This window comes from Geospiza fortis, unplaced genomic scaffold (genome assembly GCF_000277835.1).
Source record: "Geospiza fortis unplaced genomic scaffold, GeoFor_1.0 scaffold112, whole genome shotgun sequence".
In the NCBI taxonomy this organism is placed as follows: domain Eukaryota; kingdom Metazoa; phylum Chordata; class Aves; order Passeriformes; family Thraupidae; genus Geospiza; species Geospiza fortis.
Window position 1 is genome coordinate 13,844,066 of NW_005054298.1, and position 2,243 is coordinate 13,846,308.

The 2,243-nt window shown below is 57.0% G+C and overlaps 1 protein-coding gene across 1 annotated transcript in view; it reads left to right on the plus strand.

Moving 5' to 3' along the window:
- The window catches only part of STK36 (serine/threonine kinase 36), a 12,871-nt gene that overhangs the window by 9,535 nt on the left and 1,093 nt on the right, over positions 1-2,243 (plus strand). Inside the window, 5 exon segments of the mRNA XM_014306497.2 lie at positions 1-34; positions 409-583; positions 976-1,123; positions 1,327-1,486; positions 1,745-2,233. The exon segment at positions 1-34 is cut by the window's left edge and continues 41 nt beyond it. Coding sequence (XP_014161972.2) covers positions 1-34; positions 409-583; positions 976-1,123; positions 1,327-1,486; positions 1,745-2,233 — 1,006 coding nt within the window.

The following is a 2,243-nucleotide window of genomic DNA, read 5'->3' on the forward strand; positions in this document are numbered from 1 at the left end:
GTTCTTTTCCCCCCTGCTGAAACTCCTTGAACAGGTACCAGTCTAGCCATCTCCTTTGCCTGGTCTCTGCCAAAAGGTGTGGTGGCAAAAAGGCCTGAATGCACATTGGTAACAAGGCTGAGGGAAAGCAAGAGCTGTGCAGTTTTGGCTGCACAACCCATGAAAGTCACCTTGTGTCCCTGCAGGGCTGATGGGAGAGTGGTGGGTGGGGAGGGGTGATCCATGGGCCCACTGGAGTGAAGGGGAGGGCAGAGATGCCTGGGGACTGACACTACTGAAAGGTGCAGCAGGACTCCTGGTCCATGTCTGTCTAGCTCCGACCTTCAGAGAACCATGGGACTGGCAGATCCATGTATCAGAACCCTGAGGGGCCATGAAGGCCTCTGACATCTGCCTCTCTGCCTCTAGGAGGATGTGGTCTTGGAGCAGGGCTTTGCTTCCTCTGAGCTGTGGAGCCTGGTCTGGCATTGTGTTGCTGTGGTGCTTCATGTGGGGACCACCAGTGCAGTGCTGGAGGGAGATCCACCCCCAGGTGCTGGTCACCCCACGGCAGAGCCAGACTGGAACCTCCTCTCCCCTCAAGGTAGGAGCTGTGGGACAGCAGGGCATCTGCCTTGGACCCTGCTTCACATCCTTCCATGTCTGTCCCTCTCCACATCTGTTCCCTGAAGCCAGAGAACTCAGGTGATTTTTTTGAGGATTGCAGTGTCTTCTGGGGACAGAGGGCTGGGCTGGCCAATGCTGTGCCCAGTCGGCAGCAGCTGAGCTGAGCTGGCTGAGCTGGCTGTGGAGGAGCAAAAAAGGATGTCTGTGCTGCAGGGAATGTCCACTCTGGCAGGTGTGACCACCTGGGTGGAGATTTTCCTGTTTTGGGCAGGGAATCGCAGACTCTACCCTGGAGCAGCCTTGAGGTAGCACAGACAGAAGTGAAGGAACTTTACAGCTTTGCCCTTCTGCCTGCTGTTTCCTCTGCAGGAACCCTGTTATTCCTCAGCCTGGCCCTCAGCATCTTCACTCGTGAGTCCCACCAGTGTCTGCCTCAGCTCACCCAGTCCCGTGGTGTCCTCATGGTGACACTAAAGAGACTGCTGTCCCCTGGCTTCCTGGCATGTATGGCACAGATGTGAGTTGTGCAAAGGGCTGAAGTGGGCAGAGCTCAGCTGCTGAATGGGGCATGGACATGAGCACACCAAGGGCTGAGAAGAGCCTGACCTGGCACTTGTAGAGCCTCTCCTTAGTGCCTGGCACAGGGAATGCCCTTTGCCCCTTGTCCTAAGGTTTTTCTGATTATCTCTGTATTAAGCCCTCTCTCTTTCACAAATTCAGGCAAGCAGGAAAGGATGGAGACCCTGAGGTTGTCCCAGATGTGGTCATCCAGGTCTGCCAGCTCCTCTCTTTCCCTTTTGCCCTGGATGTGGATAAAGACACCTTAGCACTGATTATGGAGGCTGTGCGAGAGACCCAGATCCCCGCCCAGCTGCTGCAGGTACTCCCTTGGCCTTATGTTCCTCCTTCCCCCCATTCTGCGGTGACCCCTCCCTACATTGCAGTCCTCAATGCATGGCACCACTTCACTTCCTGTTGGCAGCACACAGGGATGTCATTTGGGTGCTATGCAGCCCTTGGAGAAGCTGGACTGGCTGCTAAGCTTGCACTGACCTGCTGGCTGCCTTCAGCTGCTGCTTGGCTTGGCTCACGTGTGAGCACAGTGCACTCAGCGGTGCTGTCTGTCCTTCTGCCTTAGGTCTGCGCTCACCATCTGCCCTTCTCGTTCACTGAGCTCCCCATGGGCCTCTTGTGCCAATTTGTGGTGTCTGACATACAGGTCATAGACCAAGTGGTGAGGGAAGCTGCTGCCTCAGAGCACATTGTTGCCTTCTTGAAGTCTGTCTTGTCCTCAGACAATGTCATACTTACAAGTGACCTCCTGTCTCTCCTGACCCATGTGGCCCGGGCCTGTTCAGAGCACCTGCCCTTTCTCCAGAGGATCCTGAGGGACTCGGATGTGGCTGATCAGCCACTGACCTACCTGCTCAGCCACAAGCAACACCTGATACGGGCCAGAACCTGCAACTTGCTGGGCAACCTACTCCGGCACAGCTTTTCCCCAGCGCTGCAGAGCCAGCCGGGTTGGCTGGAGAGGCTGCTGGAGTGCCTGTCGGACCCGGCGAGCAGCGTGCGCAGGGCAGCCACCTTTGCAGTGGGCAACGCCGCCTGCCATGCGTCCTGCCCGGCGGGGAGGC